General features: G+C 37.0%; 1 protein-coding gene across 2 annotated transcripts in view; it reads right to left on the bottom strand.

The window, feature by feature from the left end:
• LOC131041792 (uncharacterized protein At1g32220, chloroplastic) overlaps positions 1 to 26040 on the bottom strand; it is a 150195-nt gene that overhangs the window by 101216 nt on the left and 22939 nt on the right. Inside the window, exons 1-3 of one of the 2 annotated variants that reach the window (XM_057975003.2) lie at positions 25359 to 25378; positions 23529 to 23649; positions 23272 to 23360 (exon numbers count right to left, since the gene is read on the bottom strand). In XM_057975003.2, the coding sequence (XP_057830986.2) occupies positions 23272 to 23360; positions 23529 to 23649; positions 25359 to 25360 (212 nt within the window). In that variant the 5' untranslated portion in view covers positions 25361 to 25378. Of the gene's footprint in view, positions 1 to 23271; positions 23361 to 23528; positions 23650 to 25358; positions 25379 to 26040 lie in introns of those variants that run through there. The other variant, XM_057975002.2, reaches the window with a different exon arrangement.

The following is a 26040-nucleotide window of genomic DNA, read 5'->3' as shown; positions in this document are numbered from 1 at the left end:
TCCAAAATTCAAGTGAAATCAAACCCAAACTCCAGTAAAAGATGCCATTTGGAGTGCCTTGGTGATATTTTGGATTTGCAAAAATTGGATATTCAAGATCTAATTTGGAAAATCGCTCCTGACCCTTGGAGAGGGTCTAGGGCGAAATCATTAGCAAACCTCATTAAGACCTTGATCAAAAAATTGATATTCTCCAGTTTGCATTAAATCACCAAAATTGCTAAATTGGAGGCGTGTGGAAAATTAAATTTAAATTTGAAAGCATTTTGCATTTAATAAATTAATTTTAGGCCTTGAAATAAATAAAAAATTCCCCTTGGAGGCTCTAAAATTAATTTTTTGAATTAAAATTTGTTAGTGAGCGCTCAAAGGCATTATTTTGCCTTTATAGGCAAGTCGACCACCTTTTTAAAGAGTTTTTATTTATTTTTTTATCCCTTTTGTCAAGTCGGCCTTGGGGGAACAAGAGGTGAGCGCTCTATATAATGGAGATGCTTTGCTCATGTTTTAATCATTCATTCATCCCTTCTAAAGTGCAAAATTGAGGAGCAATTCGAGCAGCGAAATCCAGAAGATTGAAGGTGAAATTTTGGTAAGTGTTGGAAGCTAGTGGAAGGTGAAATTCATTTTGAAGGATAATGGAGGCGTAATTCATCCAAGGGAAGACTACAATCTAAACCTTGTCTAGCAAAATCCAGTCTTCTTTCATCATTTTTTAAGGTCTTAGAGTTAAGTACTCAAGAGAAGGTATGGAAATCATTTTGATATTCTTCGTCAAGGCTTGTTTTAATTTCATAGCAATTTTTGAAAAAAGTCTAAGACTTGAGAGTTTGGTTTTGTTGATTAATTAATTAGGAAATGAAGAATTCTAGATTTATCATGAAGTTTCCTAATCAATATCTTGAATTTTCCCTTTGGAGAGTCTTGATTTCTACATTTTAAGATATAATGCTTAAAGACTAATTTTGGAATTTTTGTGTAGGCATCAAATGGCAACTCCCATGCCCGGAAAGTCGGCAGGCTCTCATCAAAGAAGATCCGGTCCAGGACAAAGATGATCTCCTCCAGCTCAGTATCATCAAAGAAGATCAAGCAAGGATAAGGGCGACCTCCTCCAGTCTAGCATCGACAAGGACCGCCTTCTTCGGTCAAGCATCATCAGGAATAAATTCTTCCAATCCAGCATTCCAAGGCGAGGTACATCATCATCTTGCACATCAAAGACAAAAGAAGTCAGAGCAAGGGTTCGTTGAAGAAGCAGATAGTTAAAGCTAGCTTCTCAGCATCATCGAATTGGATATCTACCAAGTTGCAAGTGTTAGACGAGGTGGCATCCTAGTCATCACTCCTCCAGTCGGGTTGGTCCACCTCAACATGTCCAAGTTCAATGTATCTAACTCATGGGAGGTGGCACAAACTTCGATGTACCTACCCCAGCTATCCATTGGTCGAATATTCCAGAGACGACATGTGTCCAATTAATACAATTATTTCATTGGTCAGAATTGAGTTTGTTGTAACAAACCCTAATTAGGGTTTTCATTGTAGAATCTTGGCCATTGATCTCAAATTGATCTAAGCCATTGAATTGTATTATGGGCACTATATAAGCCCCGGCTCTTCATTTGTAAAAGCTAATAGAGAGAGTTAGAGAAAATAGGAATAGTTAGTCAATAGTTAGAAGGTGAGTAGTCAGTTGATAGAATAGCAATTAGAGTAGAATAGGAGGACAAGGCAAGAAATTGTTGCCATTGATTGTAAATAAACTCCATTTTCATTGAAGTAATGGTGAAGTGTGTCGTTTCTTGCAATATGCATGGTTTCTTGTTGAATCTTCAATTCTAGATGGTAGATGATTAGATCGAATGAAGGAAACTGTTGAATGCACCTGTGTGGAATCTGTCTAATCCAAACCACTAGCCTCTTGCTAATGGTAAGTGCGCCTTGCGTGGTCAACTGGAATAAAATGAGCTTAATCTTAAGTTGTTACACATCCATTGTTCATGCAGTATCTTGAATGGTGATCATTGTCAGATGGTGTACGATTTGAACATATTGGAAGCATCCCTTAGAAGATCGCACTGAGTTGGTGTTGAATTGTTCAGCCTGATGGTGAGACCCAGCCAGTAGGACTCCACCTAGTCATTCATCCATCTTCTCGCATTCGAGGTAGTAGAGTAGACTTCCTGAACCCTGCATCTTTTGCCATTTGTTTGTCTTCCAGTTAGTTAGTAGGACTTGTGATTCCAGCAAATCAGACGTTTAGGTCGACAAGTGTAAGTCCCCTTGTGATTCCAGCAAATCACATCATACCACAAAGAGCTTATCCACACGTAGAGATCCTACAGCAAAGAACCTTGAAGTCATCCCGATTGATCCTTTTCGCGACATCTTCAGCATTCGGAGGCTTTATTCAAGAGAGGATAAGGTACCCTTTAGGTATTTTATTATGTGTTTGGTTGTGTACAAAATACACGTCAACACCAATGGAGCTATAGCAAGTTGCATTGTTTGGGATGGATCTTGTCCAACCTTGCATAAACAAGCCTCTACCTCCTCCAAAGTACTTAGAAGAACCTCCTTTTGCTGAAATATATGTTCTAATTTCTTTCCTGCCTTGTAAATCCTTTCTTCCAAATCTCTTTCACTCGATCAAGCCATGCTTGTAACTATAAGTGACCATAGGATGGCAAGATAATAGCTCTGATACAACTGTAATATCCCTTGCTGATTATGGCCTTAAAATGCTGAAGATAGGCTCAAGGAATATTGTCAAATAGTTGTCCTACAACCCTTAAACCTGTCGTTACCAAAAATTGATTGTTTTCTTGATGTTTATGACCCAAGATATAATATCAAACAGTGCACATACAACATTTAGCTTGCTGGTCTAAGTTTCAGACCGATAACCTTGCATGTTACTAACACAGAAAAGGCTTTGCACAACTTTGCATGTTATTGACACCGATACACAAGAAATGCATTGTAAATGATTTCTATGATATCTAAATTATAAACTCAAAGTATTAATGACTCTTTGCTCTTCTCAAATGCATATAGATGAATTTCAATGACAAATGTGCACCTACAGCCAAGAGGCATTTTCACAAACACTTCGCATTCTAACTATTATTATTAAAGACATCGCATCAAATGACTTGCAACCTGTCCCTCCTTTATTGAATGCAAATTTCAGGTACAATCAATAAAGCTTAAAGCTTGCCAATATATGCATACACTCCTAAATCTCATGCAATCATATATTGTTGTCTATGGTAGCACTAATAGTAACACATCTTTGACAATATAATCAGCTATAAGCAAATAAGAGAACCTGTTTGAATGATCGCCCAATGCCAATGTGAAGAAGCGAGCAATATCTGAAAATGGAGTCTAAGCCCAAATCGTGCCTTATCCAAATTGCCCCTGTTCTCAAACCTGCCCTCTAATAAAAATTGATATGCAGCATTAAAGATCCTTCCCTAGCACTAGAAGTGATAATCATAGCTTCATTAGTGAAGCGCTCCAGCCATAAGAAGGAATTGAAGCAAGACAAGACCACTAAGAGCAAAAACATGGTCTTCTTAGCTGGCCACCCAACCCTAGAAGTTGTGAAAGCAATAATAAATAATATCAGTAGTCCTCAGCGTCAAATAAGTGATGGAAATGACTATCTCAGAAAGGAGAATCCAATACACCAATACCCACAAATTTATGAGTCTTCAATCACAAGTTATGAACAAAAATATGAGATTTGGTAAGTTCGTGACAAACCTTTTATGTGACTGAATTATCCTCAAAAATCACCTCCAACAGCTCCTTAAGGAATCGCCTATCTCTTCCTTAAAAGTGTAGATTGAAGCATGAATGTCAATTGACCATATAGCTGAAGTATTCTCCCAAACTGACTTCCATGAATGTTGATGCCAAATACAATAAGCTCAGATATGATGCTCTTTACAGGAAGCAAGGAAAACCTATATGTGGTGGGGCATGAAAACACTTTGATGGGACATATCTATGAAAGGGGAGTGTTATTAGATTTTAATTTATTTTGAAATTTAATAATATTTGAGTTGCTTTATTTTACTCACAAATGCAACCCTTCGGAGGATCTTTCACCACCTCAGTTATGCGAATCAATGGGAGGTATTGCTCCCAATGACCAATAATGGTAGAAACCCAAGCTGGTTCCTTCACCACGAAGAACTCCACATCAAATATCAAATCCTCAATTATTAGAAGCTTAACTTGACCTTCTTTTATACTTTTTCTCCAACCTTTCAAGAAGCTTCTAGAAATAATATTATTTCACGTGACTTTTTATGATATAATATTAATTTAAGTCACTTTATTAAATTCATTAAATATAAAGTTACCTTTTAATTTTTATTTATTTGATAGCTTTATAGATAACTAACTTAATACTTTTTAATTAAAATAATCAATTAAGCTATCCTTAAGAAATATCATTAATTGGAATAACTTCATTAATTTAATTAATTAATTATTCTGCCTCCAAAAATGCGGACATTACATAAATTCATTTAAATGATCTGCTACAGATCCTCCTTGACTCATTTTCATATTAAACAAACGCTTCATAAGAAATACCTTATTCGAAGTTAAGGGTTTCTCATACAATTTTGTCAATGTTTTTATTAGGGCTTAAGTCATTGTTGCTTTTGATATATTGAATGCTACAGAAGGTGCAAGGCACAACCGAATGGTCCCCAATGCCTTCCTGTCTAGAATATCCCAATCTTCATTTGACATCGTGTTTGGTTTCTTTGTCTTTCCTTCCAATGGCCGCCACAGATCCTTTTGATACAAGTAATCCTCCATTTGCATTTTCCATAACAAATAATTCTGGTCGTTGAACTTCTTGACCTTGAATTTGGTTTCTTCCATTGCTCCCACTCAAATCTGAAAGTCCCTGCCAATTTACAGAAATACACGAATTTGATACCAATTGTTAGGGTTTTGGCAAATCCGGAGCAAATACAAATTAACAATTATAAGTAGATTCTATTGGTTTGTAACTATGTAAGAAAATAGGGTTGGGCCCTCACGCTACAATGAAAGATCCCAAATGGATCCTTTTGTTGTTGCTGCTGTAAATTCTTAATTAAACATACTATATTTTGTAACTTTCCGGTGATCTTATAGAATAGACAGAAGTTGCAGAAAGGGATTGTTTCTTTTTGGGTTTTGATGTTATAAGTAAAGTAATTGATAAATAGCAACAACTGTGAAATAAAACAGTAAACAATGTTCATATGTAAGAACACTTAAGCAATCTGAAAATACTGCAAATCATACCAGGCAAATAACCTAGTTTTGTATTCAGCAAGAATCCATACGTTTATTTGGAGTTGTTCTCAATCTGGATTGATGCCAGATGGAGGAATATTACTGGCAATGAACAAGTAAGACCAAATAAGCTGAATACAACCCTTCAAGCCAACATACAAACAAGGCGTGGTTGCAAAGGAGGCGTGGACCCTGCTGCAAATCACATCCCAGCTGAAATAGACAGCCGCCCTATTGAAACCCCCAATATGCATGCTCAATCTTTAGGCCAAGAAGATGTGTCTTCTACCTCTGACAATCTCTGTGCAATCCTAGATAAATCCACTGTCAACTCCTGCTGAGGGCTACGTCCCAGCAAGTTCAGACCTGGGGTTTATATCCCAGACCAAAATCACTCTTCCAGAGCAATTCCCAAATTCGCAAGTTTCAAAATGATGAAAGATGCTATCAATTAGGTTTTCATCTCCTTATAACTCCTTTCCCTTTGCAAGTCGAACCCTAAAGAATAATAAAGCTTGCGCTTTATAATTAAAGTGACACTTTCCCAATTATGGTGTCAAACTATAGAAAAATATCACTTTATTGCGAATAAATAGCTTCAAGCATCCAAAAAGACTCCGGGAGGTGAGAATCATGTAGCAAAGTTCAAGACCTTTCCAACGAGCTATAACACATAGGCATATCAAACCAGATGAAGCCAAAAAACCCTTATTACTCCGAAATGGCTATATACATAGCCTTATTTTAATTTATTTAATCGCTAACTTAGGAAATATTTAAATATATTAAAATATTTCAATAAATCCAATAATAGCCCAAAATAATCAACCAAACATGAATTTGACTTTGTCACCTGTTTGTGACTGATGCCGGACAAGATGGGCCAACTGGCAGTCCCATCCCTAAAATCTAGGGATGCTCCTAGAAACTAGGAAACACACCCAATCTTCCTGAAATTGAAACCATGGTATGGTCCCGTGGAACCTCAAATATGGAAATTGCCACAACCTCCTAAAAAGTAGGGAATCGCCCTAAAAAGTAGGAACCTCTCTCCAAACACTTGTAACTACTCAAAAGGATCCTGCTCTACTCCTTGGTCCCCCAAGTGGTCATTCAATCAACTGCCAGTTCTCCCTAAAAAATAGGAGACCTCCCTAAAATGTAGGAACTGTCGTCTGAAGGTCCAAAACAGCGCACAGAGCCCCTGCAAAGCTCCATGACCCTCAAAATGAGTCCCCTAACCATGTCATTGACCTACGGAAACTCGAATGGTAGGTCAACCCTTGCTCATCTCATGTCACCTAGAAAAGGGGGCATTACATACAAGAGGTAGTGTGTCCCTTTAGGTCCGACCCTAAAGGGAGAACACACCTCCCTTATCAAAACGTGTGGCCCCAAATAAAAAGGATTTTCGATAAAACAATAAAAGGTTTTTAGCGCCAAAGTTTGAGGCCGACCTCATATTGCATCCCCAGCAGCTCATATAAATAAAGAGCATTTTGATTGCAAATGATATCAATCAAGTTTCAGATCTGCTCTTAAAAGGGTGTGAATTATCTCCAGAAGAGTGCGAATTGTGTTGAAGACTCTCCTTCAAAAGTGATGGTTGCTTAGGTGTTGTTCTTATCTGTTGTTGAGGTGCTGTAGCAAAATCCCTATCTATGCATTGTATTGTTACAATTAAAGTGAATACATAGTCAGACCCGTGGGTCTTTATAGTTGGGTTTTTCCTCATCAGAGGTTTTCCTAGGGTAAATGTCTTAAGTCTCTTGTGCACTTGCTTTGTTTCCATGCCTACTTAATCCTAAATTCATTTTATTAAATTCTGATTTCTGATCTGAGACACAAAATTAACATGGTATCAGAGCTAGGTTATACTAACATCGGATTTCAATAAGGTCATTTTTCGCATCTAGTTGTTGTTTGTTTTCAGATTAAAATGTCAGGTTTGAAGGGTGAAGACAGACTTGATGGAGCCCTTGACTTTGCTGCCTGGAAAGTTCGCATTCAACTCATACTTGAGGAGAATGAGCTCCTCAAATTTGTTGAAGAAGAAAAGTTGTCCCCTCCTGAAGATGCAGAGGAACTAAAACAGTTCAAGAAGGATTCAGCCAAAGCTAGGAAGATCGTTATTGAATCCGTCAGAAATCATCTTGTTACTATCATATCGAAGTTTGCTTCAGCCAAGGAAATAATCAAACACTTGGAAGGGATGTTTGAAGTCAACAATCTCAGTAGAGCCCTTGCTCTAAGACAACAGCTACTTCATATCAGAATGAAAGAAGAGGACTCAATCATTGCCTACTTTATGAAGATCAATGAACTGAAGGATAAACTAAGCACTCTTGATTGTGAAGTTCCAGACAAAGACCTTGTTCTAATTGTATTAAATGGTCTACCTGATGAATGGGATCCCTTCATTCGTAGCATTGGAGGGAGAGCTGAACATCCCAACTATGAGCGTCTTCAAGCTGATTGCATTGAAGAGGAATCTCACATTGAAGTGAGGGGAAAACACAAGAACTCTCACAAAGATGATAACCATGTTCTTACAGCTAAGTCCAAGAAAGGTGGGAATTGGAAGAAAGATAAGAGAGGCAAAGATTTCAGACCTCCTTCCTATGATCCAAAGAAGAAGTCAAGAGATTCCTCTCATATTCGTTGTTTCAGATGTGACAAGTATGGTCACTATGCTAGAGAATGTCAGAATAAACCTAAGGAAAGGGAAGCAAATTTAAACGAAATCTCTGAACAAAATGAGGACTATCTTCTTATCTTTGTCTTATCGAGCAATGTTCCTACGGACAGTAATACTGGATAATTGACAGTGGAGCCTCCAGACACATCTCAGGTTACCGTGAACATCTTTCAGATCTGATAGAAAAAGACACCAATCTCCATGTGGTAATCGGTGATGATGCTCGGTACTCCGTAAAAGGTTCTGGTACTACATCTTTAAAACTAGATTCTAGTATTTCCTTACAACTCAGTGATATTCTTTTTGTGCCTGGAATTAAAAGAAATCTTATTTCCATTTCTGCTTTAGAAGACAAGGGTTTGCAAGTAGCATTTTCTGAAGGTAAAGTACTTGCTTCATCTAAGAAATCTAGTTTCAAATCTTCTCGTGTTATTGGAAATAGATATGATAGTTTATATAAGCTTGCAACTAACCCAGTTCAAGCTCTCATTCATGAGGCCCCTGAATCATGCGAGCTATGGCATAGAAGACTTGGACATCTGCACTTCCAAGCTCTTCCCACTCTTGGTAAAATGGTTAAAGATATGCCTAAACTCAGTTTATCTCATGATGATGCTTGTAAAGGTTGTGCAATGGGTAAGAATGTGAAGAGTCCATTTCATAAAAGTGATAGTAGGGCTAAAGAAAAGTTAGAGCTTATCCATTCAGATCTATGTGGTCCTATGTCTGTAGCCTCTCCTAGCGGTTTCCTTTATTATGTTATCTTCATAGATGATTTTTCTAGAAAAACATGGATTTACTTTCTTAAATCTAAAGAATCTAACAAAGTCTTAAATAGATTTAAAGAATTCAAAGCCTTGGTTGAAAATACTTCTAGAAAGCGAATTAAATGTTTAAGGTCTGATAATGGAGGTGAGTACACCTCAGGTAGTTTTCATGATTTTTGTGTTGAGACAGGAATTAAGAGGGAGTATTGTGTTCCCTACAATCCTCAGCAAAATGGAGTTGCTGAAAGAAAGAACAGGTCCATTGTTGAGGCTGCAAGAGCCATGATTCAAGATCAAGACTTGCAACCCTTCCTATGGGCAGAGGCATCCAAAACAGCAGTTTACATTCAGAATAGATGTCCTCATCATGCTCTAAAGAATGTAACTCCTAAAGAAGCCTTTACAGGAATCAAACCTAACATCAGCCACTTAAGGATTTTCGGGAGCCTTGTGTATGTTCATGTGCCTAAGGAAAAGCGAACCAAGTTGGATCCCTCTGGAAAGAAAGGCATCTTAGTAGGATACAGTGAATCTTGCAAAGCCTTCAGAATCTACATTTCAAGTCAAAGGTATGTTGAGGTAAGTAGAGATGTAACTTTTGAAGAAGATATTGCATTCAAAATATCTAAGGGTTCATTATCTGATGATGATGATATTGTGACTGAAAATCAAGAATCAAATGTTGATACTAACCCTGAGATACAAAAGGAGTCTATTGACCTCCCAAAACAGGAAGTTCAAGATGATCCAGCTGAACCCATGGATTCTACAGATATACCTAAGGATATTCTGGTCAGCAAGAAGAGGCCACTTTGGGTTAGAAACACCATTCAAGATGCTGAAAGATTTGTTGCTCCCAGAGGAACCTTCAGAGATAGCAAGAGACCTCAAAATCATGCCAACTACATTTCAGTAATGTGCAACATCATTGAGTCTGAACCTCACAATGTCGAAGAAGCTATGAATCATCATGCTTGGAAGTTAGCCATGGATGAAGAGTATGAGTCTATCCTCAAGAATGATGTTTGGGACATTGTACCCAGACCCAAAGGTAAGTCTGTTGTTTCCTCTAAATGGTTATTTAAAATTAAGCATGATGCTGATGGTAGTATTGAGAAATATAAAGCTAGATTTGTAGCTCGTGGTTTTTCTCAAAAGGAAGGAATAGATTATGAGGAAACATTCGCTCCTGTTGCTAGATATACTTCTATTAGATCTATAATAGCTATTGTTGCAGCTAAAGGTTGGAAACTACATCAAATGGATGTTAAGACAACTTTTCTAAATGGCGTTATTGAGGAAGAAGTCTACATTGAGCAACCAGAAGGTTATGTAATACATAGAAGAGACTCTCATGTTTGCAAATTGAAGAAAGCCTTATATGGACTCAAACAGGCTCCTCGTGCTTGGTATGAAAGAATTGATAAATATTTACTAAGCTCAGGGTTTTGTAAGAATGATGTTGATGCTAATCTTTACCTTAAAATATGCAATGATGATATGCTTATTTTGGTTCTATATGTGGATGATTTATTTCTCACTGGTGAAGATAAGCTAATTATGAGATGTAAGAAAGAATTAGCCTCGGAATTTGAAATGAAGGATTTAGGGTTAATGCATTACTTCCTAGGATTAGAAGTATGGCAGAAATCTGATGAAATTATCCTAAGTCAAGGAAAGTACACTTGATATTTTGAAAAGATTTAGAATGATGGATTGCAAACCTATGTCTACTCCTATGGAATCTAACTTAAAGAAGTTGAGCATCTCTGCAGCTAACTCTGATTTTGCAGATCGATCTAAGTACAGGCAATTGATCGAATCTTTGATGTATCTAGTTAACACTAGACCGGATATCTGTTATGCAGTGAATGCTCCCAGTCAATTCATGAGCATGCCTAAGCATGTTCACCTTGTTGCAGCTAAACATATACTGAGATATCTGCGAGGAACTATTGGGTATGGACTGAAGTATTCACTCAATACTTCAATCTCCTTGGAAGTGTTAGGGTTTCAAGCAGATCCAAAGCAAATATGAACTAACAATTATATGCAGTTTTAAATACAAAAGATAAAGAAATAAAACAGGACACAGATATCTGTTATGCAGTGAATGCTCCCAGTCAATTCATGAGCATGCCTAAGCATGTTCACCTTGTTGCAGCTAAACATATACTGAGATATCTGCGAGGAACTATTGGGTATGGACTGAAGTATTCACTCAATACTTCAATCTCCTTGGAAGTGTTAGGGTTTCAAGAAGATCCGAAGCAAATATGAACTAACAATTATATGCAGTTTTAACGTGGTTCACCCAGAATGGGTTACATCCACCATACATAGTCGTCCAATCTTTCTTATTATCCAGCAAAAACAGTACATCAACCTTACAATGCCTTAAGCATCCCAGCCGCTTATAACATGCGTTTTTAGGGTAAAAACAAAGTCCGCCTTTTTAGGGTTTTATTACAATGTCGGTTTTCATAAAAAAAAATACCCAAATAAAATTACAAAGTGTACAGTACTTTGTTGATCAGTCGCCACATTTCAACAATCTCCCACTTGGAGACTGATCAGGCTCCACACCGAACAATCTCCCACTTGGAGATTGATACTACATGACACCACTGTACATGCAACATCCGCTGGATAAAACACTAGGACTCCACTAGTATAAATTCCACAATTATCAATCAAGAAGACCAACAGAAACTGATGAAGAAATCAGCTTCTCCTGTGGAACTGCCTTCGTGAGCATATCGGCAGGATTCTCACTTGTGTGAATCTTCTCAAACCATAACTAACCCTCCTCTAAAACAGTCTGGATGAAGTGGTACCTGAGCTGAATGTGCTTTGTCCTTGACTGAAAAGCAGAGTTCTTCGCAAGATGAATGGCACTCTGGCTATCTGTATACAATGGGTGATCCTCCAGTGTATGACCCAATTCCTCCAGAAAACATTGTAACCAAATCATCTCCTTGCTGGCTTCTGTAGCAACAACATACTCAGCTTCAGTGGTTGAAAGTGCAACAACCTTTTGCAGCCTAGAAATCCAACTGACTGCAGTTCCCCCTATAGTAAAAACATACCCTGTAGTGCTCCTTCGTGAATCAATATCACCTGCCAGATCAGAGTCAACAAATCCACTCAGAGCAGCATTAGATCCCTTGAAACATAATGCCTTCGTAGTGGTCCTTTTCAAATACCGAAGGATCCATTTCACAGCATTCCAATGTTCCATACCCGGATTACTCATAAACCTGCTCACAACTCCCACTGCATGTGCAATATCTGGCCTTGTGCATACCATTGAATATATCAGACTGCCAACAACTAACGAATACGGGATGTTAGACATTTTCTTTACTTCTTCCTGTGCCTTTGGGCACATCTCCTTAGTCAATTTGAAATGACTAGCCAAAGGTGTACTAACTGCTTTTGCATCCTGCATGTTAAATCTTTTCAACACCACCTTTATATATTCACTTGGGGACAAATTCAAGGTTCTATTTTTTCTGTCCCGTGTAATCCTCATACCCAGAATTTGCTTAGCTGCACCCAAATCCTTCATAGCAAATGACCTGGCTAATTTCTATTTAAGATCATTTATGTGTTCCATGTTAGAACCAGCAACAAGCATGTTATCAACATAAAGCAACAGGATAATATAACTGCCATTATCCAATCTCTTAAAATATACACAACGATCAGAATGACATCTATGATAACCGTGTTCAGCCATGAAACTATCAAATTTTAAATACCATTGTCCGGGTGCTTGCTTTAGGCCATACAAACTTATCTTCAACCTGCACACCAAGTTCTCCTTACCTTTGACCTCATATCCCTGTGGTTGCAACATGTAAATTTCCTCCTCCAAATCTCTATGGAGAAAAGTTGTTTTCACATCTAATTGTTCAAGATGTAAATCATCTGCAGCCACAAGACTAAGTACAGTTCTAATTGAAGTCATTTTTACTATTGGAGAAAATATTTCATCATAATCTATACCCTTTTTCTGTGCAAAACCTTTTACCACAAGTCTGGCCTTATATCTTTTCTAACCTCCTTCCTCCTCCTTCAGCCGATAAACCCATTTGTTAGGAAAGGCTCTTTTTTTTGCAGGTAAAGGGATTAAGTCCCAAGTCTTATTTTTCATCAAGGAATCCATCTCCTCTTTCATGCCTAGCTCCCACTGTTGTTTGGCATCCACCTGCATTGCTTCTTCATATTCTTCTGGTTCACCAGAATCAGTTAATAATATAGAATACAAAGAAGGAGAAAATCTTTCAGGGGGTCTACTTGACCTCGTAGAACGTCTAACACTTGCAGGAGTTTGTGGGACATTCTGTTGTTGCTTAGCATCAGGTACCTGTGGCATTTCATTTTCAGGAATCTCATCCAACACCACATATTCTTACTTGTCCTATTCATGCTTCTTTTCCTGCATATGTTCTTTATACATAACCTTCTCATTGAATATAACATCTCTACTTCTAGTTATTTTCTTATTTTCAAAATCCCATAACCGATAGCCATATTCATCTATCCCATATCCAATGAAGGTACATTTCTGAGATTTAGCATCAAACTTGGTTCTGTTTTCTTTATCAACATGGACAAAAGCTTCACAACCAAAAGTTTTTAGAAAAGAATAATTTACCTTTTTACCAATCCATGCCTCCTCTGGAATACCACCATCCAAAGGGGTTGAAGGTCCTCTATTTATCAAATAGACAGCAGTATGTATAGCATCTGCCCAAAAATGTACGGGCAATCCAGCATGCAATCTCATGCTCCTCGCGCGTTCCATGATAGTCCTATTCATTCTCTCTGACACACCATTTTCCTATGGAGTTCCTGGAACTGTCTTCTACTTTCTAATCCCATTTAAGGAGCAGTAATCTTCAAATGCTTTGCTGCAATACTCACCTCCATTATCCGATCTGAGACACTTCAACTTTTTTCTTGTCTCATTCTCAACCAAAGCTTTCCATTTCTTAAAAGTTTCAAAAACATCTGATTTTTGTTTTAGGAAATATACCCATGTTTTTCTGGTTGAGTCTTCAATAAAAATAACATAATAACAAGAGCCACCAAGAGATGATACCTGATTCGATCCCCATACATCTGAATGCACAAGCTCTAACTTCTCACTCTTCTTCTATTTCCCAACCTTGAGAAATCTAACTCTTTTCTGTTTGCCATAAACACAGTTTTCACATAACTCTAAATCAATCTTCTTTAGTCCTGGCAATAGATTTTTGGAGTGAAGGATTTTCATCCCTTTCTCACTCATGTGCCCAAGCCTATGGTGCCACATTATCGAATCTGTTTTTGCAACATCTATTGTTGTTGTCCCTGCAGTAACTTTATCTGTAGCAGCTAAGGTAGAGTAAGTGTTACCAGTACACGGATATAATGTGCCTACCTTCGCACCTTTAGCTACTACTAATGATCCTTTACTGACCTTCCAGATACTGTCTGAGAAAGTAACTATGCAACCTTCACTACCTAGTTGCCCTGCAGAAATTAAATTTCTTCTTAAGTTAGGAACATGTCTTACCTCCTGCAGAAACTAGTCATTTTCATTCTACAACTTGATCTTTATCTTTCCTTTTCCAACAATTTAACAAGGCTCATCATCACCCAAATATACCTGTCCAAAATCACCTTGAACATAATCTAGAAAATATTTTCTATGGGGTGTAGCATGAAATGAAGCCCCAGAATCTATTACCCAAGAATCATTAACATTATCCAAACATAAGATTAAAGCCTCTTGTAAAGTATTACTTGCAATATTAGCTTCCTTACTGTCATTTTCATTTTTGTCTCCTCCTTTGTTTTTCCGAGACCAACAGTCTTTCTTTAGATGACCAGCCTTTCCGCAGTACCAGCAATCTTTCTTTCCTCTAGATTGAGAGCATCCTTTCTTTGACTTCCCTCGTGACTTCTCATTCCAAGGGCCTTTTCCTCTTTTCTTTGATCTTCCTTTGTTCTCCACATTCAAAACACTACTTGATGATGTTGGAGTCTCACCTATGCTTTTCCTTCGCATTTCCTCGCTTAGGATAACACCAACAATATCATGAAATACCAAAGTATTTTTACCAGAGACAGAGTTACTTACAGCCATAACCAAGCTATTCCAGCTTTCTGGCAAAGAACATAAAATCAAGAAAGCCCTAACCTCTTCTGCAAAGGTAATTTTTACCGAAAACAATTGACTAGTAATTGTATTAAATTCATTTAAGTGCTCCGCTACAGATCCTCCCTCACTCATTTTCAAATTAAACAAACGCTTCATAAGAAATACTTTATTCGAAGTCGAGGGTTTCTCATACAACTTAGCCAATGTTGCCATCAAATCTACAGCCGTTTTTGCTTCTGTTATATTGAATGCTACAGACGGCGCAAGGCACAATCGAATGGATCCCAGTGCCTTTCTATCTAAAATGTCCCACTCTTCATCTGACATTGTGGTCACTTTCTTTGCCTTTCCTTCCAATGGCCGCCACAAATCTTTTGATACAGGTAATCCTCCATCTGCATTTTCCATAACTGATAATTCTAGCTGTTAAACTTTTCGACCTTAAATTTGGAATCCTCCATTGCTCCCACTCAAATCTGAGAGTCCTGCCAATTTACAGAATACCTCGCTCTGATACCAATTGTTAGGGTTTCAAGCAGATCCGAAGCAAATATGAACTAACAATTATATGCAGATTTAAATACAAAAGATAAAGAAATAAAACAAGACACAGATAACACAGAGATTTAACGTGGTTCACCCAGAATGGGTTACGTCCACCATACACAGTCATCCAATCTTTCTTATTATCCAGCAAAAACAGTACATCAACCTTACAATGCCTTAAGCATCCCAACAGCTTATAACATGCATTTTTAGGGTAAAAACAAAGACCACCTTTTTAGGGTTTTATTACAATGTCGGTTTTCATCAAAAAAAAATACCCAAAAAAAATTACTAAGTGTACAGTACTTTGCTGATCAGTCGCCACATTTCAACAATCTCCCACTTGGAGACTAATCAGGCTCCACACCGAACAGGAAGGCTATTCAGACTCAAACTGGGCAGGAAGTGTCAAAGACGGGAAAAGTACTTCGGGTATCTGCTTTAGCTTGGGATCTACAGTAATCTCTTGGGCCAGTAGAAAACAATCTTTTGTAGCATTAAGTACTGCAGAAGCTGAGTACATTATAGCATCTGTTGCATCCAGAGAAGCAGTATGGCTCCGCAAACTTCTTGTTGGATTGTTTGAACAACCTAGTGGTCCTTCTACCATTCATTGTGATAATCAAAGTTGCATAAAGATGTCTATCAACCCAGTATTTCATGACAGATCAAAACATGTGGAAACTCATTATCATTACATTCGGGATATGGTTCAAAGAGGCGCCATTCAGTTAAAATATATCAGCACGGATGAACAGGTTGCAGATATTCTTACCAAGCCCTTGTCTAGAGTGAAGTTTGAATACTTCAGAGACAGACTCGGTATTGTGGAAAATGAAGCCCAGGTTGAAAGAGAGCCTCAACCTCAATAATTCACTATGGATCAAGAATGGCCCATTCTTCGCTTGTGTGCAAGAATGGAAGGTTCCAATCTACGCTTGTGTGCTAGATAGGAAGGTTGTAATTGTATAAAGACCCACTTGTGTACTACAATTTCTATGCTTGTGTGCTAGAACCATCCTATGCTTGTGTGCTAGGTGGAAGATGTAATTCTATGCTTGTGTGCTAGATCCATTCTATGCTTGTGTGCTAGATGGAACACTAAAGGTTCTAATTATGTATTCATTTTCTTCCTAGTTAAGAGGGAGTGTTAGTTTGTAACTATGTAAAAAAATAGGGTTGGGCCCTCATGCTACAAGAGGTAGAGTGTCCCTTTAGGGCCGACCCTAAAGGAAGAACACGCCTCCCTTATCAAAACGTGTGGCCCCAAATAAAAGGGATTTTCGATAAAACAATAAAGGTTTTTAGCGCCAAAGTTTGAGGCCGACCTCATATTGCATCCCCAGTAGCTCATATAAATAAAGAGCATTTTGATTGCAAATGATATCAATCAAGTTTCAGATCTGCTCTTAAAAGGGTGCGAATTATCTCCAGAAGAGTGTGAATTGTGTTGAAGACTCTCCTTCAAAGGTAATGGTTGCTTAGGTGTTGTTCTTATCTGCTGTTGAGGTGCTGTAACAAAATCCCTATCTATGCATTGTATTGTTACAATTAAAGTGAATACATAGTCAGACCTGTGGGTCTTTATAGCTGGGTTTTTCCTCATCAGAGGTTTTCCCAGGGTAAATGTCTTAAGTCTCTTGTGCACTTGCTTTGTTTTCATGCCTACATAATCCTAAATTCATTTTATTAAATTCTGATTTCTGATCTAAGACACAAAATTAACAGATTCGAATACACAAAAGATGAAGAATCATACACAACACAAATAACACAAATTTAACATGGTTCACCCAAGATGGGCTACATTCACAGAACACAGTCGTCCAATCGTTTCTTATTATCCAGTAAAACAATACAACACCATTACAATGCCCTTTTTCATTCCAATCACTTATAACATGCAATTTTAGGGCAACCTACAAAGTCAGCTTTTTAGGGCTTTTTTAAATGTCAGTTTTTTTTTTAAAACGCCAAATACCCCAATAAGGATACATTACGAGTGTACAGTACTTGCATGATCAGTCGCCACAAACCAACAGATATGACTCTCTGGCTTGATTGGCCACTAAGGACAAGACACACTCCAAGTAACCTAAAGAATCAATAAACACTTCTTACCCGAACCAACAAGACAAACCCTTCCACAAGCGAATGTTAAAGACTGGCTATTGCCAAGCTAAACCAACTAAACTAAAACACCCGAGCTAGGAAGCGAAAAGTGGGGATCCCTATCTGCAATGGGGCGTGTGCACTTACAACATAGATGAAAAAATCTGCAAAAAATCGTTTAACTCTTGATTTATTGTAAGTCATTTGTGGCAATGATTTAATCTGCAAAAAACTCTTGGGCAATTTTTTTGAAAAATCGGGGTGATTTATTGGAAAAAAATCGGAAAAAATCAAGAGAAAAACTCAAATAACTTTGCAGTAATGATTTGTTGAGCATTCTTTTACTGAATACTATCATGCAATTGACTACATAACCTTGCACCTCGCCATTTCCAAATCAATAAGTGTAACTGTGTACCTATCCACAACAAGTTAACAATAGGTGCCTTCAAGGGATGTGGCATCTCTATGGGAAGAGTGTGAATCCTTAAGGTGTATCTGTGAGGAAAACTTCATTATGGTGTTTTTGCATGATATGATCATTTCATGAGGAAGTCTCATGCTTCTTGAACCATGTTCTTTAAGGTATGGTGTGAAGGCTGACAAAGTTCATCAATGTGTATGAGATGAACTGAAAATTTTAAAGGCTTTGTGTGCACACGCCAATGCCAGCCATTGAACAAAATATTTATTTTATGGAAGATGTGAAATAGAAGAGAAATTTAATTCTACAGAAGGGAGATTCAAGGAATGCAAATCCTCTCTAATATGTATTGAACTCAAATTCATTTCGAGATTGCACTTATTTTTTGGTATATGATGTATTCAACTCAAACTTTGATTTATATATGATGGAAATCAGTAATATGTTCTACAAATTCAGTGTATGTGTGTTTTTCAATAATATTTTAAGAATTATATATTTTTCAAATGTTCGATAAATTTGCCAAGTTTTTGCCGAGTCCCGAGTTTTCAATAATTTTGGGCAAAAAGAGTTATTGCTGGGTAAGAGTTTTTCATCTTTGGTTTACAACACAACAGGTTTCACAATTGATGAAGAAATCAATGAAGATGAAGAAAATAATGAGTTTGTAGCAGAGACATGTTTGTTGGAAAGCATGGAGAATGAAATCAAAGAATTTGTAGTAGAGACAGAGATGATGGACTTTGAAGGTCCCTCATTTGATGAGCAAGTTAATGAAGATTAGGATGTCATCTTGAAAGAGGAGATAAGAAGAATCTTCAATCAACAGCTTCTTGGAAGCTAAATCTGAGAAGAATGAAGAGATTGTAGCGGAGGCAAATCTTTGCAAAGTCTTGAAAATGTTGACAACTGAAGAGGAAGGTGAAGAAAGAGTTGTAGCAACAGATGAAATCGAGATTGCAGTGGTAGAAGCATAATGGCTCGCATCGATTGAAGATAAAGAAGAATGTCTTTGCAAAAGCATGAAAGAAGAAAAGAAAGAGGTTTAGATGTGGGTGGTGTTGCAGCAGAGTTAGAGAAAAATAAAGATGAAGATGTAGCATGTCCTTTGGAGGGCACAAGGATGATGGAGAGCATGGAGGATTCGAGTATAGAGAGGTTGGTTGTAAAGCAAGTGATAATAAAGGAAGAAAATATTGTAGATTTTGTAGCAGAGGATGCTAGAAAGGTGTATGCTGAGGTGGTGAGTGCAAAGGAGATTGCAGAGTGCATTTGGTGGAGGTGGTTGGACTCAAGTGGGTTAAAACCCACAAAGAAGAGAAGAGAAATGTTGAGTGGTGAGATGAGAAGGAATGTTGAGTGGAGCAACATTTGGAAGAGGTCATTAGATTATGGTAGAACAGATTCCACATTGAGGAAGAGGAGTGTAGAACAGAGTTGTTGAAGGAGAATGATGCTTGTTTTGGCTAGATGCTGGAAGAGGAGAAAGAAGAAACTTGAGGTACATGTTACAATGATTGGGTTCACTGAAGGTTTGTTTACAACTTGAAAGGATGGCTCTACCATCTAAATCCAATTTGTGAGACCAAGCTCAGAAAATTTCCCTACCCCAAGTGTTTGATGCAAGAGCATCCAAGACTACAAAAGCAATCTTGCATCACCCAAAAATATTTATTTAATTTGGTTATGTTTGGTGAATAATTCTATTTTCAATAAGGGCTATTGCAAGCTATTATGTGTCTAAAGTGTTCAAGGGTACATAGGAGATAAAATAATTTAATATTTATGGCCTATGTCAAATGGTAAATGCATTTTTCAGCAATGGACACATGTCAATAATAATTATAAGGAAAATGGAGGAATTTCCCACCTTGGCATCCACTTTGGGAAGTGAAAAAGACTTGTTAACACATGTAGAAGTGGTGACCACAAAGCATAAATGAAGAGTCCCTTTCCTAGGTGTACACTTTGGGGAAGTTGAAGAGTTACAAAGCAAAATGGAGGGATATCTCTCTTAGGCACCCAACTATGGAAGTTGAAGAGACTTGCAATGTTTGGTCTTCTTTCAGTTGTGTTTCTTTTCTTGGTGGCCATGTGTTTCCCTTTAGAAGGGGAAGTGGGATTTCCACGAGGCACACAAATGCTATGAATTGGGGCTTGGGTTAGTTATTTCATCATCCAGAGTTGAGTGGACCATTCAAAGTGGAGTTGATCATTCAAAGTTTAGCTGATCATTCAAAGTTGAGAAGATTATCTCTTCCATTTCAAAGTTTAGTAGATCCAACTTGCAATATTTTTAAAGCCCATGAGGCTAAAGCATTGTAATTGATGAATTTGTATTTCATTTTATTGAGAAAGAGAAGGCAAGTTATTTCTTGCAAATTTTTGTGTTATTCTCTTTGTTATGCTATATGTGAATGGTGTGTGGTGTAACCCTTTATCAAGTGTAGCAGAGCATGTATTTGGGTGTGTAAGAGGAGCACTCTTAATCAAATATGGTGCAGCTTCAAAGAATTGGAGCTATGCAACAAGAAAAATGCATCAAGAGCTTCCGTACAACATATAACATGACTATTTGATAATCATAAAACCATGAATGAACATCAAAATTTACAAGTTCATTGAGCATTAAAATTACTATATGGACAAGATTATTCTTTGGCATTTAGCATCATTATCATTCTAAAGAAAAACTTGCCAAATAATCTACACTGAAGTTTGCATACTGTGCTCAGCCTAAGACACATCAACTTAAAAAATACTTAAGTGTTAAAAATAAATGTAAATTTCATGAAAATAAAATTACACCATGTATCAAATGAGTTTGGCAAGGACTTTGGGATAGTGCACCCAAGGGGGTCAAGGAGCACCAACCGTCATGGGGTTCAGGGCCAGCACCCCAAGAACATTCCTATAGTGGGCACAAGGTGGTGTTGAGGGGTGGATCCTCCATCACCAAGCTCAAATGAAGACTTTCAAGACCACACAAACCCTTATGGCACATGCCATTTTCATAATTATTGATAATACAAAAAGCCATGTATCTTCACTCCAATTTGCACAAGAATGCTATATTGTTGGTATGACCTTTCCCCTTGAGGATGTCAGACTTATACAGGAAAAAAAAGTGTTTGTTTGGAGTGTAAAAAATGCAGTTTTCCCACAGTTATATGTTTCCAGACTCTGTTTTTACACAGGTCAAGTATATCCCACAGAGTCAGCTGCAACTCGGCAAAAATTTGTGGAAAACTTGGTGGTGAATGGTTGTAAGTTTACACCATAAAATTTGGCCATGGATAGATCCCACAAGTACTCAGCAGATTCGCCAAGTACTCTATGAGTCAGTAAACTATGATCTGCATAATCACTTCAAAAACTTTATAACAGTTAAGGATCTGTGGTTTATTTGAGGCAGCAGCAATTGCTCTTATTTGTTTGGACTGACTCATGGAGCTTGCAAAGGACTTAATACACCATTCTAAGCCCAACAAAATCAGCATTTTTGTGCTGTAATATCTCCTTAGGATCTGCAGATCAATATAATATATATTAAAAGAGTTTGAGGATCTCTTGTGATCTAAAGCCCAGAAGTATGGCAGGACGTTTGATAGGTAGATAAGGTCCCTTAAAGACCACTGAAGCAATCTGGGATGCCAGATATGTTATTTAGAAGATCAGGAAGAGTCGAGTGGCGAACCAGCTAAGACCATCTAGATCTCAGCCTTACTTGTTCTTCAGCAAATCAAAAAGAAACACAGGTATGCACGATATGATCTGTCCATTATTCATGTCATGTCTTTGCCATTATACAGCATAGCTTAGTAATCCTTCGATTTTATTATACTGATTTCTAACATTTATCAAACTAGTGTGAGGTTTACCCGAACTTGAGGGGTCTCTATCAGCTGAGTTTTGACCTCAAGGTAACAACCCACATGATGACTACTTTATCATACCTCTTCTTTGGGTTTGAGACATTGACCTAGACTGAGGTATATATCTTTTCATCCAAGGTTTGACCCAGATTAAAATCTCGAGGTTGACCCTCGTTTAGGACCCTTTTATCACAAACTAAGGTTTGATCCAGATTAAGATCTGTGCAAATATTGACCCAGATTGCTTATCATCATTATTCATAACCCAGCCTAAGGTCTGATCCAAATTAAGGTATCTTTATCATCTAAGGTTAGTCTCATATTAAGTAAAAACGACTGATAACCTTTTATTCTATCACCTTGGTTTGACTAGGATTAAAATCCCATCCCAGACTTGACCTGGTTTGCAGACTATTTTATCTATAACCCAATCTGAGGTTTTGACACAGATTAAAGTCTTCATTATGATTAAAACTAAGTATCACTATTACATGAATACCTATGGAGTATGGACATGACAAGTAATTGAAGAGTTTAATATGCTAAATTAGCGACCTTAGTTCCTAGTGGAGGGATAACTATGAAGGTCACAGAAGGCTGGGATGATTATGAATGTCAAAAAAGCTAATTCAGTGATTGGTTTGGTGCTAGTACTGATTCATATTTATCCTTATTGGTTAACCGGAATACCTTACACTATAATACTTCCAAACTAACATCTTTATACTTGTGTTTCTTGTGTCCACTGCTTATGTTTGCAGGTGCAGAAAATGCTCTCTGTAACATATAAGGTGAAAACTGTCAATCAAAGGTTTCCTAATAATAGAAAATAAGGAAAACAATGATGGGATTGGAGCTACATGCAGTCAACCACTATTGAACAAATTACTGCCAAAGCTAATTCATTCTAAGAAATATTAAAAAGGGAAGCAGCAATATGGTTAGTGTTCTTCTCACTGACACTGGAATTAAATAATGATAAAAAACTAAAATTTCAGACAACTTTCTACACATACTATCGAGCGCCCCCTTTTAGCCAATTCAACTACAGAAACAACAGAATATCGCTAAAATGCCATATGGACACTTCAGTAACAGAAAAAAAATCCCATAATGCTAATTATAGAACCCAATAAAGAACAATAGTTTTCATGTCTACAACAATAAAGCAGAGGTTTACCCCAAAAATCGTAAAATATTAAACCTTGCAAGTGCATAAGGAAATTATTTGGAAGTTGAAATATAATAGTCAAAGTGTAAAAATATAAGATTCAAAGCTGAAAAATGGTTCCAAAGAGCTTTATCTAAATTTCAAAATATATTTGACTTCAAAATTAAAATACTAAAAAAATGCCAGAAATGAATTCCAACAAAATTACTACCTGCTAAGACTTGATACAATAATACCACGTTGGATGCCTTCTTTGCATACATGTGTACCAACAAAACCATTTCCGCCTAATACAAGTAACTGTCCAAAACCCTTTCCATCTTAGTTATTAAATGTAATACAAACACTGTTTTAATAAGATTCACCTATTCACATACAGTGAAATACATAATATTAGACTAGTCTTCAATCCTATAGAAAGAGTGTATGCAGCAGTTTTGATAAGTATTGCACTGACATCATTTTCACCTTGTCTTGATGAGATGGACTTTCATACACAGTCTCAGCTTCCTCAACTTTTGGTGGTTCTTTGTAACCATTGGGAGTTGACGTGCATAGTTGTCTAACAGATTTTGATGATATAAAACCCCTGATGAACATCAAAGAAAACAGTTATGTATATGGAAATAACTTAGAAATAAACCAGTAAGTCAGTCATGTATGACACAAGAAAATGGCCACCCTCTTGAATGTCATCTTTTCATGTTATTGCAATAAATAATAAAGATAGGGATAAAAAGCATGTAAGTGCAAGCTTCCTCACACTGAAGACCTTTTTATGAAAACACAGCATTTGCACCACATCGGCAGTTACAAAAAATGGCTTCCTAGATATCATAAGCATTGTATGCAGCTTTTATTGACATGCTTAAATCTACAAAACTAATTTTCACAAGTACTAATCGTTGCATATTCACACTACAGAGATCTGCAAACCATATTATCAAATCTACAAGATCGTTGACTCCATACGCATAAACACTGGTAACAATGCTGAAGACAGAAACTCCAGTTGAAGCTCATCAAAATTACTGATAAACTGAGACTATACTGGGAAGAATGAAAAAGTTAGTAATTGCTAGCATCAAAGACTCAAATAAGCTTCATGGTCAGAAACAATGAAGAAATAGTTTCTCCTTTGTCTACATGATGAAAAACAATCTAGTTCATGGATGAACCGTGCATATGTAGAGTGTTTAATCATAAGCCCATTTTCTGCATGGCCAAATTTTATCATTTTCTCTTTTTAGAGACATGGCAGTTTAAACATAAAAATAAACAAATTTTGATTGAGAACTACCACTCTCGGTATACAGCTAAACATGATATTCAAGCCATGTTTTAGTAACCTTCAAGCAGCATTCAAGGATAAACATATCTCGTCTTAGCATGGCAATGATCCCTAGTTATCCTTTAATGAATTGACAAGGCACACAGACTACTTTGTTTGGCCTTCTATTTATGATATGGCCCATCCCAATATCCAACTTAGTCCCAATAAATTGAATGAAGCCTTTCCACAAGTTTAAATTGCAATATTTGATCTCTGTCACAAGTTAAAAAATTAACTCCCATCCATATCTTGGAAATATTTTAAAAGTCAACTGTCTTGAAATATCAAAACCTGTCTCCTGCACATGCAATTAAAACTGATATAACCAAACAACTAATATCCAGATTCCAACTATGTTGCTTTTGTGTTCAAGCAATAAACTTATCGCTGAAAAGATCCAGTTTCATCACATGGCAAAATGAGGCTTGTGTTGCAGGTCCAAATACAAGCATTCAATGGCATCAAACCCTCAATACTTTTGGATATTTGGCTTCTTCTTAAGAAATTAGGCAATTTGAAAAACAAGGCACCTCATTAGCATCCATATGCAAAAGTTATGATTTTTGGAAGATGGACTGTCGAAAGAGGCTTTTTTGAATTTGCCGGGATATTTTTCCAAATTGCCATTCTGTTGAATGAAGCGAATTTTTCATGATAGATTTTGGCATCCCATAACATTCCAGTTTTCAGTTTTCTCTTCAATTTCTCAGTTCATTGAATTCCAGCAGCTTCCTGTGTTTTGTACATCCATTTATATGCACTGTAAGCTTCAATTGAGCATTCAAGGAAAGTAATTGGTAGATTTAAAAAATTTCCTGGATTTTTTTGACTGTTGCAAGCTTTCAGCAGGTGTGGAGTTGTTAAGAGATTGTACAAGACTTAAAAATTGAAACTAATTATTTCATGTCTGTATATCACGCCCAGGAAGCTAAAGATCGGATCCATTTCAAGTGGGATATACTCACATTTTGCTGGAGTTTTTCCCTTAAGTAGTTTCTCCAGAGTATATTGGTGTCACTTGTGCTATGATGTCTTGTTCTGTCTAATTTCCTGCAATTTCCTTCTTTATACCAGTTAGTTTCAGTCAAGTTATTCCTTTCAGATATATCAGTTGTTGATAAACAATTGTAGGAATATCCAGCTTATTTTACAAACAATAAATAATAAAATAATAAATACAAAAATGGCTTATAAAGAAAAATCCATAAAGGAGAATAGTAAGAACCAAAGAAGAAAGTAAGAATAGTAAATGCTTCTGAAAATCTCGTAATAAATGGAAAAGTGAAGAATTTTGGCTGCCTTCCCTGAAAGAGATCAATTATCTTAGACTACCCTTGAAAGGGATTGTAATCTCATTTCAAAGCTATATAATCTTGCCAAGTTTCTCTACCAAGGAGGGCCATACTCTACTCTACGGCTATCACTATTTCATGCATTTGGGGGAAGACACTGTTGGAAAATGTGTCATGGAAATTAGGCCTTAATTGAAGGTTGTGAAAGGCACATTCTACACACAGTGGAGACTAGCTATATAGCTTCAGAATTCATTATCATCTGTTTGTTCTGGTATAAATTGCAACTAAGCTGCTTTCAGCAAGTATTATTGCTAGTATGTTCTAGAATCCTAGCAGTGGGTATTATTTTTAA

Source organism: Cryptomeria japonica, chromosome 3 (assembly GCF_030272615.1).
Source record: "Cryptomeria japonica chromosome 3, Sugi_1.0, whole genome shotgun sequence".
Classification (NCBI taxonomy): Eukaryota; Viridiplantae; Streptophyta; class Pinopsida; order Cupressales; family Cupressaceae; genus Cryptomeria; species Cryptomeria japonica.
The sequence above is the reverse complement of the archived record's forward strand: the minus strand, read 5'-3'. Positions and strand labels throughout refer to the sequence as shown.